This window comes from Pelophylax lessonae, assembly GCF_965119305.1.
Source record: "Pelophylax lessonae genome assembly, chromosome: 4".
Lineage (NCBI taxonomy): Eukaryota > Metazoa > Chordata > Amphibia > Anura > Ranidae > Pelophylax > Pelophylax lessonae.
In genome coordinates this window covers 108,006,197-108,021,746 of record NC_138771.1, presented here as the reverse complement: position 1 = coordinate 108,021,746, position 15,550 = coordinate 108,006,197, and the positions used below count along the sequence as shown (strand labels likewise).

The 15,550-nt window shown below is 42.3% G+C and overlaps 1 protein-coding gene across 3 annotated transcripts in view; it reads left to right on the top strand.

The window, feature by feature from the left end:
- Positions 1 to 15,550, top strand: part of TARS3 (threonyl-tRNA synthetase 3) — a 103,387-nt gene that overhangs the window by 68,153 nt on the left and 19,684 nt on the right. For all 3 annotated transcript variants that reach the window (XM_082253430.1, XM_082253429.1, XM_082253428.1), the window contains 9 exons: positions 1,486 to 1,550; positions 3,528 to 3,606; positions 7,145 to 7,291; positions 7,925 to 8,023; positions 10,935 to 11,101; positions 11,365 to 11,527; positions 13,629 to 13,766; positions 13,865 to 13,942; positions 14,050 to 14,150. In XM_082253430.1, the coding sequence (XP_082109556.1) occupies positions 1,486 to 1,550; positions 3,528 to 3,606; positions 7,145 to 7,291; positions 7,925 to 8,023; positions 10,935 to 11,101; positions 11,365 to 11,527; positions 13,629 to 13,766; positions 13,865 to 13,942; positions 14,050 to 14,150 (1,037 nt within the window). The remainder of the gene's footprint in view (positions 1 to 1,485; positions 1,551 to 3,527; positions 3,607 to 7,144; positions 7,292 to 7,924; positions 8,024 to 10,934; positions 11,102 to 11,364; positions 11,528 to 13,628; positions 13,767 to 13,864; positions 13,943 to 14,049; positions 14,151 to 15,550) is intronic.

Genomic DNA, 15,550 nt, shown 5'->3' with positions numbered 1-15,550 from the left:
AAAATCTCTATTACTGTATCACAGGTGCCTGACATTATATCAGTTGGGGCCTTATTCACACTTGCATATGGGGCTGACCTACGATTTCCAGTGGGAGACACGATGGGGGTTACTGTGTGAAACTGCCAATGGGAAGCCCCATTCAAAGCAAGAGGATGCTGACAGCAGCCGCAACCATTTGCATTTAATCAAACATGCAGCGATTACCTGCAGATGATCAGTCCTAGACACAGACGGTTTGTTCGCAGGAAACCCTGCTGAGTCTCCTGCAGGAAATTTTACTTGGCCCAAATGCAAGTCTGAATGAGGCCTTAAAGTAGAGTGACCAGATGTCCCTGGTTTCTGGGGACAGTCCCCGGACTGAGGACACTGTCCCCGAACCAAGCCTGTCCCTGGTTTTGTTCAGGGCCAGAATACTGTAGATAGGGCATCTGAAACAGGCTAGTGGCTCGAATGGCGACGTCTCTATATATTATGTAGTCCTGTGTCCAGTGCTCTGTGTGTTATGCAGTCCTGTGCCCAGTGCTCTGTGTGTTATGCAGTCCTGTGCCCAGCGCTCTGTGTATTATGCAGTCCTGTATCCACCGCCCTGTGTATTATGCAGTCCTGTACCCACTGCCATGTGTATTATTCAGTCCAGTACCAAGCGCTGTGTGTATTATGCAGTCCTGTACCCAGCGCTCTGTGTATTATGCAGTCCTGTGCCCAGCACTCTGTGTGTTATGTTGTCCTGTGCCCAGCGCTCTGTATGTTATTCAGTCCTGTGCTCAGTCCTGTGCCCAGCGCTCTGTGTATTGTGCAGTCCTGTACCCAGCGCTCTGTGTATTATGTAGTCCCGTGCCAAGCACTCTTTGTATTATGCAGTCCTGTGCCCAGCGTTTTTTGTATTATGCAGTCCTGTGCCCAGCGTTTTTTGTATTATGCAGTCCTGTGCCCAGCGCTCTGTGTATTATGCAGTCCTGTGCCCAGCACTCTGTGTATTATGCAGTCCTGTGCCCAGCACTCTGTGTATTATGTTGTCCTGTGCCCAGCACTCTGTGTAGTGTGTTGTCCTGTGCTCAGCGCTTTGTATGTTGTTCAGTCCTGTGCCCAGCGCTCTGTGTATTGTGCAGTCCTGTGCCCAGCACTCTGTGTATTGTGCAGTCTTGTGCCCAGTGCTCTGTGTATTATGCAGTCCTGTACCCAGTGCTCTGTGTATTATGCAGTCCTGTACCCAGCGCTCTGTGTAATATGTAGTCCTGTGCCCAGCGCTCTTTGTATTATGTAGTCCTGTGCCCGGCGCTCTGTGTATTATGTAGTCCTGTGCCCAGCACTCTGTGTATTAAGCAGTCCTGTGCCATTTGCCAATAAAAAAATAAAATGTCCCTGGATTTCATTTTAAAAATCTGGTCACCTTACCTTTTAAAAGACATTGTATTTGAAATCAATAACTCCTTTCATTATATTCCTTTTTATACAAGCTTCTTAATATTTTTTTTTTCCTAGTATAACAAATTCAAGTGCCGTATTTTGGATGAAAAGGTTGACACACCAACAACGACTGTTTACAGGTGATTTAGATTTTGTCTGCTACATTTTACATCATGTAAAATAAAAATCAAGTGGGGAAAGAAAAAGCCTCTCAGTAACAAAGGCAGATGTATGCAGCCGGGAGCACAGCTGAAATAGATTTTACTACAAAGAGATAAAAGAAGCTAATATATGATTTAACTATTAACTAGCCAACATTATGCTATAAACTGACCATTTTTTGTGTGGCTTGACCCTTTTAATTGATATTTGTTTGCTATGTTGAGTGAACCATTAGATTTATTAACCAAAGTCTTTGGAGTTGATTTAATAAAGGCAACTAAGCTTTCCTATTTACAAGGAAGTTGCAGTTTTGCCCAGAGCTTAGTGGATAGGGGTAACATTTCACTTTGCAAATAATACCCAATTACATGCAAGGGAAATTTTAAAAATAACTTTTTTGCTTGCACATGATTGGGTGATGGAAGTTAGCAGAGCTTTACCTATTTGACTAAGCTGTGTGAAAAAGGTCTGTAACAAGATTTCTAGGCCTATGGCCTGATGTGGGTCTGCCATTAGTACCGGAATCCTCTCCAGCCTATGTGAGCTGAGTCCCCAGGTGTAACAACTGAAACAGTGACAACTCCGGCATCTTTGTTTGTGATTTTTATTATAAATTAAGGGGATGGGAGAAGGGAATGAGTGGTATACTCCTTTCGGCTTGAACTAATTACAATTGGGACTTTGATCCTGAAAAATGCCTGTTGGGGCTCCCTTGACGCCAGCCAACGCTCACTGACTCTGAGAACACTCTGTATAACAGATGAAGTGTTGAATCCCCGACCTATAGTCCAGTAGATCCAAGACTGAGAATTGTAGTACTCCTGACACTGTTTCACTGTGTAAGTCTCTGAATACTTTTCCCCGCCTGGCACAGCTTGAGGTAGTATTTTGTAGAACTCCAAATAGCTATCAATGTAACTGGCACACGCAATACAATTCAGGGCCCAGACTGCAGGTGCCCCCTTTACTCCTTGAACTCTTCAGGGTCCACTGACTATGTACCCCCTTTACAACTTCAAGGTCCTCAACCTAGGTACCCCCTTTACAGCTAGCTGACACTGGGTCCCAGAACCTCTTCCGGAGTGGTCCCCTTTGACTCTAAGCAGACCCCCCAGGGGCAATCCTCAGTACTCACGACCTGTGTAGGCTTTCCTGGGACTGGATCCCTCTCTCTCTCTCCGCAGGCTTTCGGCACACTGGATCCCCTCAGCTCAACTCAGCACTCACTGGATTCTAAGGCTGACACCCCGAGACATCCACCTTCCTCAGACAGGAGGAGAGACAGCCGCACTCTTCTTCCTGGGACTCTGCTCCCGCCAAAGACACCGTACCACACACTTCCCCCCAAACTTATACCCACTCCCAGAATCCCTTGCAGCATAATCTGCCTTCTGGGGTAGTTACAAGCTGAGATGTGTCCCCTGATTGGGCTACTTCTCCCCTCAGCAGGCACATCTGGAAGCCCTGACACCCTGACTAGATAAATCACAGCCCTGCTGTTAGGCAGACAAGGCCCACTATAGTTTTACCTAGCACCTACCTGTAGGGTGCTACATGTCCATGAAAACTGAAACTTCCCTTGCAACACAAACAATCCATTTACCTTGGAATGTTGATTGCGAGCAAGGTCTTCCCATCCAAGATCAGGAACAGATCCTACAAATACTTTTGTAGCTGAATGGTAACAAATTCCCACAAACGCCTCCCAGAATCTTGTGGAAAGCCTTCCCAGAAGAGGGGCAGATGTTAGAACTTCAGAGTGAGAGCTAATTCTATAATAAAGCCCATGGTTTTGGATGTCCAGCAAATAGAGGTGTGATGGTCAGGTGTCCACAAACATTTGGCCATATTAGAATACCAGCTCATGTCATAATAAATTGGAACTTATATAAACAATAAATGAGTTAAATAATTTGCCAGGAAATATAACCAAATATTTTTATTATCCCATCCAGGTGTGGTCCACTAATTGATCTGTGCAGAGGGCCACATGTGAGGCACACAGGGAAGATTAAAGCCCTAAAAGTATACAAGGTAAATATCTGCCTAGGCATGTGGCAGTGCCCAAACAAATTAAATGTTTAAAGTAGAACTATAGGCAACATTTATTTTTTCATTTTGGACAGAGTAAAGGAGGGTTATAGCCCCTGTAAGGGTTAACTTTTGCCATCTTTGTCCTACTGGGGAGATTTACCTTCACTTCCTGTCCCATAGCCAAATAGGAAGTAAGAGGAGATCCCTGCAAATTAAGCGAATCTCTCAGGGACCCCAAAGTCACCTAAACTACTGTCCCCATTGGAAGATTTCTCCTCTATTACTTTTCTGGGGACAACTCAAAATTTGGGATTTTCCATTACTCTCAAGAATAATTATAAACCGGACAAATCGAGAGGGTGAATCTCCCTAATGGGGACATAGACAGCAATAAAATCCTGACAGGTGTTCTAATCCATCTTCACTGTCCAAAACTTAAGGCGGTTGTAAACCGCTGGTTGTGCTTTTTTGTTTGGACCTGCAAAGTAAAGGCATATTGTGCTAGAATGCATCGTATACTAGCACATTATGTAACACTTGCCTGAAAGCGAAGCCCTCCAGCGATGCGATCTAATCATTGGAGGCAGCGTCCATCTTCTCCTGGTCTTCCTTCTAGGTTCGCTGACTCCGGGTGTGTGACAGGCCGGAGCCGCAATGACGTCACTCCTGCACATGTGCGGGGGAGCGATCATTAATGGCACAGGTTGACAATCCTTTAGAGCACATGTGCCAATGACCTCATTAGCTGCATTCAATGTAAATATCTCCTAAACGGTACACGTTCAGGAGATAATTACAGTACCAATAGGTAAGCCTTAATATAGGCTTACCTATAGTTACAAATTATACCTTTAGACTTTACTTCCTCCTTAAAAAAAAAAAAAAAACTGCCTTTAGTTATACTTTAGGCCAGCACTGCAGATGAAAGAACCCTCTATGTTAACCACTTGCCGACTGCCTAACGACGATTTACTGCGGCGGTCAGCCCCTCACAGGCAAAGTGACGTAGTACTACGTCGCTAGCCTGTGAGGCTCTAGGGAGCGAGCACGCGCTGCTGGAGGCACGCTCCTGCTCGCTCACGCACCCCCCCCCCCCGCGCGCGTGTGAGCGGCGGTCCTATTTAGGACCATAGATCTCCGCTGTTACATCACAAGCCACATCCAGTCACAGTTAGAAACACGCCCCTAGGGACACACTTAACCCCTCCTTCTCAAATAAAGCTAACCCCTTCCCTGCCAGTGTCATTTTTACAGTAACAGTGCATATGTATAGCACTGATTACTGTAGTAATGTCACTGGTACCCCCCTGTCGCAGTCCCGCAAAAAAAAAAAAAAAAAGGCAGCTCGCCGCCATTACTCGTTAAAAAAAAAAAAATAACAAAAATCTTTCCCTTAGTAAACGCAATAACTTTTGCGCAAACCAATTAAAATACGCTTTTTGCGATTTTTTTTTTTTTTTTTTTTACCAAACATATGTAGCAGAAAACAAATTGGCCTAAAATGTTAAAAAATTTTGATTTTTACATTTTATTTTGGGGGGGGGGGGGGAATTTTATATAAAAATATTGTTATTTTTGCAAAATTGTCGCATTTTTTTTGTTTGTAGCACATGATCAAAAAATCGCACAGGTGATCAAATACCACCAAAAGAAAGCTCTGTTTGTGGGAAAAAAAGGGACGTCAATTTCATTTGGGTAGAGCATCGCACGACCGCGCAATTGTCCGTTAAAGTCACGCAGTACCAAATCGCGAACTAGGCCCTGGTTAGGAAGGGGGTAAAATCTTTCGGGGCTTAAGTGGTTAAGGATCTAGGTAGCAGCCCAGAAAAAGCTCCTTCTCTCTTGTGAAACAAAAAACAAGCAATCACCACATGGATCCAAAACACCACTTCAGCCTTGCTTCCCACTTCAAGTCGGGGGAAACTAAACTGGTACAAAAGCAAAAAGAAGGCGGCGTACTGGTCTACTGCATTACCATAATACCATTTATTGATAAAAATAAAAAAAATTCCAAAGTACTCACAAAAGTTCAGGGTTAAACACATGTAACCCAGTCCTGTCCAAACTCTCATCCTTTAGCTTTGATGAAGAGAGCACCACCCTTGAATTGGTGTGAGCCACGCTTATCTAGATGGACGCGCTACAGCGTCAAGAGTTTGGATGGGATTGTGTTACGTGCGTTTTACCCTGTACTTTTGTGAGTACTTTGGATTTTTTTATTTTTATCAATAAAAGGTATTATGGTAATGCACTAGGCTAGTGTGCCACCTTCTTTTTTGCTTATGCGTCCGTGTCCATCTACATGAACAAATGAGGTTATGGGGGCCCTAACTGCTACTTAATGTGCCAGCTTTGAAATCACCACATCCTCTGTACACCGTAAATTGTAATGTCCCTTTGGGAAATCATTAACGTGATCATCAGTGTTATCTGTAAAAACAGATTGCTGGTGCTATTTAAATCCTATTTTTAAATACAAAATAAAGTAACATTTTGCATTTCAATTAGAACTCCAGCAAAAACATTTTTTTTCCAGTTTTAAATGTAATAGGAAAAGTGTAAACCCTCTATCAGTACTTTTGTCTCTGTGTATATTCCCATTGTGAAGGCCTATCCTCACTCACTATTTTTCACAGCGACTACTTTTTCTGGGTGTGCGGGAATTTAACTGTGAGGGGTAATTCTTTGTTTTTAGAGTTTTCCACTCAATACTGTCATGTCTCTGATGTGAGCCCAGAAGGAAAATGGATTTAATGGAAATAATAAGACACAAATTGTGACATATCAGTTAGAAAAATAATATTCTCTTGTGCTTTATTTACATGTATCAAGGAAGGGGAAAAAATACAATTTTGAAAGCAGGGTTTTGCATATTGGTAATTGTGTAATATATGACTCATAAATGGATGACTTATTCTAACTAATTAAAAACTAACTCAAAAAAACGTTTGTTTGTGTACAAAAGCAAAGCATTACACTTTTTTTAATTTTCCAAGTATAATATTTGAAAGAAAATACAGATCACATTTGAGAAAATTCCTGGATTTACTTTCGTAGGGATACAGATCTTTGGTCTCCGGCCATAAATGCAACAGAAAATCCAGTATCCAACATATAGATCCATATCTACAGTATATGCAGTACTAAATTTGTACCAGTGCTGGTTATTTATATAGGAACAGTTAAAGATTTATTTGTTCTGGTAAAAAAAAAGTGCCCTAAGCTCATATCCCTTGGCTGTGAATAGCTGAGGGCGCTGTCAGCCTCCCATTGCTTTCAATGGGACTTTCTGCCTGCAGATAATCACCAGAGTCTTATGCAGGTAATTTGCAAGTGTGAACGAGCCTTAAAAAAAAGTCGATATCATATTCTCATATTCTCATCTGTTCCTATCACATATAGAAGAATGATTGCTCAGTGATGCCTTATATATATCTTCCCCCACCTCATTGACAGTAGAAAATGGCACATTACTGATCTACATAGCAATGCCAGTAATGTTGGTGTTACTACTATAAACGAGTGGTGCATGTTTCAGAATTCTTCTACATATTGGGAAGGAAAAGCTGACATGGAGACTCTGCAGAGGATATATGGAATATCATTCCCTGATAACAAGCTGATGAAACAATGGGAGCAGTTCCAGGAAGAGGCCAAGAACAGAGATCACAGAAAGATTGGGAAGGTTGGTAATAAATATTTTCTAAAATAAAAAACGCACATTCGTAGTGTATGTATCAACTTTTAACCAAGCAGAATGTAGTAAAGTAAAATTATTCAGCTTAATGTAAGAAAAGGTACTTTTATTAGAGCATAATGTGCAAAGTTCTAATAATGCATAGCAACCAGATTTCTACTTCTTGCTTATAGCAGCAAGGAATATAATATCTATTTGTTGTGGGTCTTCTTACTATGCACTTATTTAATAGTCATAAATGGTAAAATTTAATCTTCCAAAATAAATTGTATTACCCAACTTTATTTTTAGTAAAAAAAAATGTATTTCGAGAAATTTAAACACTGCAATTGCTAACCATCAATAATAATATACTTTTTGCTTGCCTTTTTACTCGGATACTTTCTAAGTCCCTGAACGAGAATCGGTTTGCAGATTAGAGCCATAAATATAGAAAAATTGGTCTGCAAACCTGTGCCAGCTCTGTTCCCTAAGTTGTCAGCCATTGCATGAACATGACAACCCGACAACCAGCATTTTCAGAAGGGCTTAGCAATGGCGTCCTCCATGTTTTCTTTACTATGGGTTTCTTTTTGTTCTCTTTAAATATTCTAATGGTGTGTTCTGTGCTTTGTATTGTAGGACCAGGAACTCTTCTTCTTCCATGATTTAAGTCCAGGTAGCTGCTTTTTCCTGCCTCGTGGTGCTCACATATATAACACTTTAATTGAATTCATCAGGGTGAGTACAGCAATTCTTTTTTCCTGAATGAATTTAAAGTGGAACTAAACTCTTAAGAGACAGAAGACAAAGGACTTGTATTACATGTAGGCTCTAGGAACCAGTTTTGCATGTGGACTCCCTGCAGCTGATCTTTTCCCCATTACTGACTTACTATGTCTTTCTCTGCACCTCGTCTTTGTGTGGCCATCTTGGTAGAGGAAGGGCTTTGCTTCCTCGTGATAGAACCTTCAGCAAGTAGAACAGTGAGCAGCACAGTACTGACATTACCAGACCTCACTCCCAATCTTCTGACCAGCAAGCAGAGGTAGCTGTGTCTTTAGTTCTTGCACTTCAGCTATGCCATGAAGTGCTCTGAAATTTATCAGGAGGAATCCCAAACAAAAGGTACATCTTCATGGTGGGACTACGGCACAATTAACCTTTCTAAATGTTGCAGTTAACACAACAAATCTTCACTTTTTGCAAAAATGAATATTATTTTAAGCTATGTGGCCCTGGAAATAGGAACTCTAAAACTGATTTTTTTTTTCTTGTTTAGCACCATAATACTAATGTCTCTCGTAAATAAGAACTTGATAAATTTGTCAAATTCTGTTTATAAAACTGTCACGAATGTTGCATTAATTTGGCGCATCACATTCAAACTGAAGCCAATACCGCCAGAAAAGTGTTGCACCTACTTTATTAAATTGCGGCCAATATGTTCACAGAATTGGATAGCTAAAGAACAGCTTACACAAACAGCTCTATGGGTCATAAGGTAGACTCACTAACCCTTCCCCATCACTCACCACTCTGTAAGGTTTCTACTGATTTTGCAATTGGAGAGATAGGTATAAAGAAAAAGTGCGCTGGATAAAGTAAGTGAAAAAAGCAGCAACCTTAGAGCCAATAGGTGATATGAAATGAAAAAAGAAAATCAGGTGCGCTAAATTCACATGTGTCACACATCAAAACTTGGGTGTGTCACTATAATAAGTAACCAACCAACCTCTGCAGTGTGTACCTTGGTTGATGTGCACTAAGAGGGTGTATGGTATTACCAGAAACCCTGGTGCTGACAAATAAATGGTGATGGATGAAGTAATGATTTTCAATGTGATAATAACAACATAATCAAATGGTGCTTCACAAATAATGCAAAATAAAGTCCAAAACTTCAGTGTGAACCACCTAAAGTGTATATACACCCCTAGGGGGTACACAAGTCCCAAAATCCCACACAAATAATACAGTCCACAAACGTGTATTGGATAAAAATGTGAGGGTGCAATGGTTCCACCACCTGGATAGGGATTGGCCTCTTACCATAAGAAAGAGGTCAAGGGCGGATAATTAACCCAGTAGTGTCCTAGGGGTCCCGGGGGTCACCTTGGGATGTGCAGACAAAATTAGCCTCTTACCAGACCGCTCAAAGTATGGGCAAGTTGTCTCACTTTTCGTATTAGGTCCCAATCCCGGTCCACTATCTTCCTGGGGGTTCTCTCTATTATCCCGGTAGAAGGACCCTGGTGATGTCAGCAGACCATGTGACTCTTTGGTCACATCGTACAGAGAAGTACAGGAAGTAGACAGGAAGTGGTCACATCCCATGTAGCTGCTCTGCAAGACAGCCACAAGCTGAAGCCTCCATCCGGGATAATAGAGAGAACCCCCAGGAAGATAGTGGACCGGGATTGGGACCTAATACGAAAAGTGAGACAACTTGCCCATACTTTGAGCGGTCTGGTAAGAGGCTAATTTTGTCTGCACATCCCAAGGTGACCCCCGGGACCCCTAGGACACTACTGGGTTAATTATCCGCCCTTGACCTCTTTCTTATGGTAAGAGGCCAATCCCTATCCAGGTGGTGGAACCATTGCACCCTCACATTTTTATCCAATACACGTTTGTGGACTGTATTATTTGTGTGGGATTTTGGGACTTGTGTACCCCCTAGGGGTGTATATACACTTTAGGTGGTTCACACTGAAGTTTTGGACTTTATTTTGCATTATTTGTGAAGCACCATTTGATTATGTTGTTATTATCACATTGAAAATCATTACTTCATCCATCACCTTTTATTTGTCAGCACCAGGGTTTCTGGTAATACCATACACCCTCTTAGTGCACATCAACCAAGGTACACACTGCAGAGGTTGGTTGGTTACTTATTATAGTGACACACCCAAGTTTTGATGTGTGACACATGTGAATTGGAGAGATAGTCTGAAAGGAAGGAAGATATTGTTTTGCAAAGCTATTGACATGGGTGCACACTTGCATCTAAAACATAATTTAAGGCATTAAGTCTAAAAAAAGTAAAATTATATAAGCCCATGAGCAATAAAGTAAGCCATACCATAGTTAAAAATAACACTTCTATGTATGTAGTTCTTTATATTTGTCATTTCATGTCTTCAAAGTTTCCAAACAGGGATAGCCTTTGGTTGGCATTTACAAAGGCGACCCCAAAAGTGTTGTTGTCCAGTGACCGAGTGGTACTCTAAAGTGTACTATACACTTTTGACACCTTTTTGTTTTAAACTTCTTCTGATCTGATGTTTTCGCAAACATGTATATATTTATCCAGGGACATTCCTACAATGAGCCGGCTACATCATGCTGCACTTGTGGAGGGGCAGCACTAAGACCGGAAATTCTCCAGCTAAAGCATCTGCCTTAGGCACCCCATCAATCCCCAGACACGCTCCTGTGGAAGTTATTAAAACTTTTGTAAAGCTGGCAGTATTCCTTCATCCACACAAAGGAGGAGCATTGAGAAATCCCATACCCTCCAGGTCCCTGCCTAACCAGCCACATTTCGATCAGTGTATGGCAAGCTTAAGGGGTACATTCCTGTCAAAGTAAGCATTTGTGTAAAACAAGTGTTGTTTCTAACACAAGTAATACACCTTTGTCACAGGAAGAATACCAAAATCGGAACTTTACAGAAGTGGCAACACCAAACGTCTACAACAGCAAGCTGTGGGAAGCCTCTGGTCACTGGCAGCACTACAGCGACAACATGTTCTCCTTCGAGGTTGAGAAGGAAACCTTTGCCCTTAAGCCAATGAACTGTCCAGGACACTGGTAAACTGATACTATAATTTATCTTGAAAAACTTGCTATATACACAAGATACTTCCTTTTCTCTTTTTTTACAGTGCTTCAAACCTTTTTTGTAAATAAAGTTATGCATATATTACATATTTTAACTCCAGAAAAGTACTAGTAGATGTATGATGATAAAATGGCAATGCAGAAGCACTTCATTACCAGTAAATGTTTCTTTATAAAGGATATTTTGTGTGATCTTGTAAACGTCCAAATTCTTTGTTAACTTTTTGTTGCAGTCTTATGTTTGGCCATCGTCCTCGCTCATGGAGAGAGTTGCCTTTGCGGTTTGCAGATTTTGGTGTACTGCATCGTAATGAGTTATCTGGAACGCTAACTGGGCTGACCAGAGTCCGTCGATTCCAGCAAGATGATGCACATTTATTCTGCACAATGGAGCAGGTAAAAATCGGTCCCTCTGTATGTCATATATTTAATAGCATAATTCCAGGAAATACTTTCATAAGAAGAAAATAGGAGAACATTAAAGGAGAACTCTCACCTCAATTTTTGTCAGTGTTCTGCCCCCAAGGGAACTAACTACATGCAGTACTTTGTCCCATGTTCCTACATGCTTGACCAACAATAAGGTTGGACAGAGCACCTCCTGCAGCTGTTCAACTGCATATTAGGACAACAGCAGCAGTAGGAGGGGTTGCCCTTTCTGACTCCTTATCTAGGCTTACAAAGTGTGTAATCCTAGCTACAGGGGGAGGGGGAGGTAATTAAAATAGATTGCAGAAGCATAAGGCAACAATGTGACAATTGATCATTTAGAAATGCCTAGTAAGTCACTTTTCTGTGTGTTTTTAAATAAATATTTTTGCCTCAAAATATGAAAGCAGGAAAAAGTTACCTGATTGAAAGTATTTGTAATCCCAATTTCTTAAAATCTCATATAAGTTTTAACAGGTTGTATTTTTCATTTTTTTTAATTCCACAGTGTTTGGTAAAATAATCCCTTGTAATCATGAAGGTCCATGTTCAAGTATTTTCTGTTACTCCTGCAGCCTATAATGCCTGTCACAAATCATATTGTAGCGCTCAACCCCTAGAGGGGCTGCTGAGAATAGACAAGTTCTCCCAAGTGGTACAGAGGCTGCCAGTTACACAAGCTCAGTCTCATGCACACCAGCAACTCAGGCTCAGACTCTAGGACACAGGTGTCAAACACAAGGCCCGTGGGCTGAATCCGGCCCTTCAGGCCATTTTATGTGGCCCTCACACCTCTCCTGTAGCTGCAGGAGAGCACCAGTCCTCCTCCTCCCGACCTTATATTTTCTGCTTTCCAACAATGCCTCCAGCTTCTTCCCAGCAGCACCACAAGGTAAGGGAGGTGCACTGTGATGTAAGGGAGGGTGGGAGACTCAACTTTTGATGGTGGAGAGGCTCTTGATGTCTTATGTAAGGGTAGGGGATGCTCTGGACATCTAGTCTTACAGATACAACTGGCCCTTTTGAGGGCAATCATAATGCTGATGCGGCCCGCGATTAAATTGAGTTTGGCACCCCTGCTCTAGGAGATGTCTTATTAGTATTTATTCCTAAAGTACTTTAACAGGAGAGGGGTTTAGGGCTACAGGATACTCCAAAACGAACAGTAACGATGATATGAGGACACACTTCTCTCTAATCCTCCAAAAGCAGCTTTTCTGGAGGTAGCAGGGAATGGCCAGTATACATAATACCCTACAGCAGCTGTCCACAAAGGCACTTCTGGCACTTAGTTCCCTTATAGCACATGCACAGCTATCAGTCCCCAACAACTTTACTCACAGTGTCCCAGGAGCTGTCTGACACACAGCCTCCATAGGTAGATCATCAATAAGGGAGATAACAAGTACCTTCTCCAGACCCTGGACTTTAGTGTAGTGCCCTCCAGCCAATGTAATCCTCAGGCATTCTTCTCAAGGCCCTCAGCTCAGCAGCTGCTGAGACCCAGACTGCAGTTTCTTGTCTCTCTGGCTATCGGTCAGGAGCAACAGCCCCCCTCCCCCCCCCCCCCCAGAGAGAACCAGAATCATTCATGAAGAGGAAAGAAGGACCTGCTCAGTTCTTCTGCACATTAATCTCTTCCCAGCCACATTTTGGATGCCTCCTTCCAGGGACTGGCAGGGGCATGATAAATATTCAACTAATTTTTCGAAGCTCCTGGCCCTATGCTCTGGAAACTTCTTTCAGGGGTAGGTAAGAGTAATCAAACTCCTAAATCGAAACCCTAAATAGACCTACACAATCAATTACTGCTCGGTTCACTACAATGGAGCCAAAAACAAAATATATCTTAACAACCTGACCAGGAGAGGGCGCTACATCAACCATGTCCTTCAGGATGTATTATAAATTTAATGCATAATGTCTGTGGACTCCTATACCATAAATTCAGCATGTGCTTTGTACACAATTGCTCCTTTTAAAAGAAAAAATAATTAGTCTGACATAGACCACTTTTATATACTGATTGGTGTTGACACAGTGATCATTCTGTATATTCTCTTTGTAGATAGAAGAAGAAATAAAGGGGTGTTTGCAGTTCTTACAGTCTGTATATGCCGTATTTGGCTTTACCTTTCAACTTCACCTTTCAACCAGACCTGAAAACTACCTCGGAGAAATAGAAATGTGGAATCATGCTGAAAAGGTCTTTATTCTTTTATCTTCACTAAAAATGGTGCCTTATCAGCCGTCTTTTTTTTTTTTTTTTTTCACTAAAGTCAATCTCTTGCTTTGTATTTCAAGCAACTAGAAAACAGTCTGAATGAATTTGGACAGCCTTGGAAACTGAACCCAGGGGATGGGGCTTTCTATGGTCCCAAGGTAATTATAATTGCTTTGTTACGGTTTTTTTTTTTTTTTCCAGGGTTTTGTTAAAAGGTGAGAACATTCCAAATCATCCCTTCTATACTTGTGTTTTCTGTTTACAGATTGACATTAAAATAAGAGATGCTATAGGTCGGTACCATCAATGTGCAACTATACAGTTGGATTTTCAGCTACCAATCAGGTTTAATCTTACGTATGTAAGGTAAGCGTTTGTTTTTTCTTAGTCCATTTAAACTACCAATGAACAGAATTTAAAGGGACGCTATACAACAATTTAAAGTTGTAGTCTAACAAAGATTTTTATTTAATAGTTACATTGGTCCACCTTGAATCTGGTTGAAAAAGATGGAGAGTTGGGAGAATAACCTAATGATTTCCACCTCGTTCAATTGGAGATTGCCATGTAAGGTGTTCTATGAAGGGTGGGGATGCCGAGCAGGTAACCCCCTGTGGTCAGCCTGCATTGGGCCAGCCTCCCAGCACAGGGAAATTGCATCAATCACCGTGCTAGCACCAACTACTACAGTGATTTGCAGCTTCCACATTGGTCAGTCAGGTATGAGATATGTAGAACTGCACTGGTCCAAGTTGATGATTATGCAGATTAAATAATACCTAGACTTCAGCTTTAAAAGGCACAACAAATACAGGTCTATATTCATTATTCATTAAATATTTATTTGTAAATGCCAGCACTATAAGTACCTGAGTTTGTCTTAAATTCGTCTCTTGCACCCTGCTGTACACCAGAGACCGGACAGGAGGAGGGAGAAGCAGCAAAAGGAGCCAGTCAGGTATGATGCAGTGCAAGGAGCATGCTGATAGAAGGAGAGAGCCAGAGAGATAAGCTCATCAGCTTGCAGCTGTCCAAGCACAGGGTAGGGGCAGGGCTGTCTTTAACGCAGGGCAAAAGGGGCAGGTGCCCAGGGCACTGTCATTGTTGGGAGCCCCAAAGCAGCTGCCTCTGGAGCCCGCGCTGCCCTCAAATATTTCTACCAATGTAGTGGTCATGGATATAGCTGTCCCGTCCTCCCCGTTTGCTCTCCCGGCCGAGTTAACACAAGCAGCCACACTGACAGGGGAGAAGCACAGTTACGGGATGTATGTGTAAAAGCCAGCTTGTCTTGACAGGGAGTGAGGCAGAGCGTCTCTCTGTGCTCCCCCCCCATCCTGCCTCTCGGACTTCTAAAGTACAACACTGAACAGAGTCAAGTGTTCTGGCTGTATACATTACTACGGATCTGATAGGCGGAGACTGCAGTGTGTGTGTTGGAAAAAGAGCGCACACACACATAACAGAATAGTGCAGCATCACTGTGAGAACTGTGAATAGGAGGGGGTGAATTTGTTAAAAGAAAGAGGTAAGAACTGTAAAGCGGGGGCAGGGGTACAGAAGTGGCTGTGTACAGGGGGGTACAGAGTTGGCTGTGTACAGGGGGGTACAGAGTTGGCTGTGTACAGGGGGGTACAGAGTTGGCTGTGTACAGGGGGGGTACAGAGGTGGCTGTGTACAGGGGGGGTACAGAGGTGGCTGTTTACAGGGGGGGTACAGAGGAGGCTGTGTACAAAGGGGATACAGAGGTGGCTTTGGACAGGGGGATA